Genomic DNA, 1,978 nt, shown 5'->3' with positions numbered 1-1,978 from the left:
CCAACAATGTATTTGTAGCTCCGTCACTGCCATGTTAAGTGTAAACCTTCATCCCGGATAGCCAGATTTCACCAAAAGGAATCCGACCATCCGATATCATCATTATCTATAAAATATAACTTTCTTCTTCAACCGCTACTTCAATATCTCTGCAAATGATTATTTAACTATTAAAATATCCAAGGCCGAGATTTCTTTGTTAATCATTGCATATGAATTTTATATAGTCGATGACTCATTGGGATTTAAATATGCTGATTAACGTACTTGACATCGGTGCAGTCCCTAAAACAGTATAATTTCCTTCTTTAACCATTACTTCGACATCTCCACAAATAATGATTTAAAAAAATAAACTAATAAATAACTTCAAAAATAAACTGAATGGCATGAAAGTCATTTTGATGAAAATCCACAAGCATGAGTCGGAGAATAATCCCTCCCCTGCAAAAGTATTTCCACCTGATTTTTAATGAATAAACCAAATATTTTAATACACGGTAAATTAGGATAGAGGGGATAGTTGGTGGTTATCAAACCTAATCATGAAGAACCAGCGAGATTACAACAGCAAGGTTTACGAAGCCTTACAATCGCTACGGTAGCAGCGTGTGCAAACGCCCATCATTGTAAAAATAAGCATGTATAACACCATACACGCAGAACTTTATTCAGGGTTGCTGCTAATGGGATGATCAATTCATTCCAAGGGGATGATGGGACCTCCACGTTCACAGAAGAGGAACCTCATCGTGGGATATTTCGGCACATCATCTCCGCCATCATCATAGATGTAAAACTCACCCTCCCGATGATAAGCTGCGGGATCAGGGCGAGGTTTATCACCACACCACTTATTGCACACGGACTCTGCCAGCTTCCCGTCGGCGAACTGGCTTAGTTTCAGGGTGTAGGGCAGATTGGCCTTGTTCACGCGGTCCACCATGAAAGCAGCCTCCTTGAATGTGTCGAACCGGCGAACCATCTCGTCGTGGTCGCGCTCCTCGTTGTAAGCCTCGCACCAGCGCTCGTAGAGCGCCCACAGGGCCTCGTCAGATTCCAGGTCGTTGTCTGAAGCCACGAATTCCACTGGCTCGTCGGGGGGTGGGTTGGTGTAGCCGGGGATGTTGGCGTCGGTGGCGCCGCTGTGGACGGACAGGCGGCGGCTCGGCAGATCTGAGGGGGCTGGGCGAGCTATGGTCACCGGCGCTGCCCGGCGAGCAGCCGACGAGACTTGGCGGGCGGCGCGAGCCAAGTCACGGGAGGCCCGCGAGAGGATAGACGCCATGTCGGGAGACGATCGACAGTGTGGATCTGATAGATGTGGATGGCGGCGACGAGAGACGGGTCTTAAAGTTTTTTGTTTTTTTAGGAAAGAGACGGGTCTTAAGTTTTTAGGTTATTTTGCAATAAATGGTTACACAATCTATATCTATACCTATACCTACCTACTAATAAAGCAAGATCCGTTTCTAAACATAAGTAGTCTTTGTAAAGATTCAACTAGCTGGACTACGTACGAAGCAAAATGAATAAATATACACTTAACATGCATCTATATACATCCGTATGTGGTTCATAGTGTAATCTCTACAAAGACATATATTTAGGAACAGAGGAAGTATATTAATATGCAAGCGTTACACAATTCCTAATAACGGCTCGCATGGTTTGTGGAAACAAACCCTAGATTTTAGGAAGCAAAATAGATCCTTAACACACTAGTTTCCACCATAGATTTTAGGAAGCAAAATAGATCCTTAACACACTATGCAGACGTTCATGCATACACGCACATACACTCACCCCTATAAACGCACACATGCACAACCAACTCCTATGAGCACTTTCTTGGTACTGAGCCGGCACTTCATCTTGAGATCGACGAAATCGATTTCATAGTCGAGGGAAACGTCTCCTCCCACTGAACGTACATCACCATCACATGTCGCGCTCGGCAGATCTGAGGGGGCTAGGC

General features: G+C 44.7%; 1 protein-coding gene across 1 annotated transcript; it reads right to left on the bottom strand.

Annotated features, from left to right (window-relative positions):
• Nucleotides 1-521: 521 nt before the first annotated feature.
• Nucleotides 522-1,309, bottom strand: LOC123141099 (uncharacterized). The gene has a single exon (XM_044560330.1). The coding sequence runs from the start codon at nt 1,286-1,288 to the stop codon at nt 701-703; it is 588 nt and encodes a 195-aa protein (XP_044416265.1). The 5' UTR covers nt 1,289-1,309; the 3' UTR covers nt 522-700.
• Nucleotides 1,310-1,978: the final 669 nt, after the last annotated feature.

Source organism: Triticum aestivum, chromosome 6D, assembly GCF_018294505.1.
Source record: "Triticum aestivum cultivar Chinese Spring chromosome 6D, IWGSC CS RefSeq v2.1, whole genome shotgun sequence".
NCBI lineage: Eukaryota > Viridiplantae > Streptophyta > Magnoliopsida > Poales > Poaceae > Triticum > Triticum aestivum.
This window is presented reverse-complemented; position numbering and strand designations above follow the sequence as displayed.

What these genes read in the sequence shown, in the direction of transcription:
- LOC123141099 (XM_044560330.1), bottom strand. Translation starts at nt 1,288, where the DNA reads ATGGCGTCTATCCTCTCGCGGGCCTCCCGTGACTTGGCTCGCGCCGCC.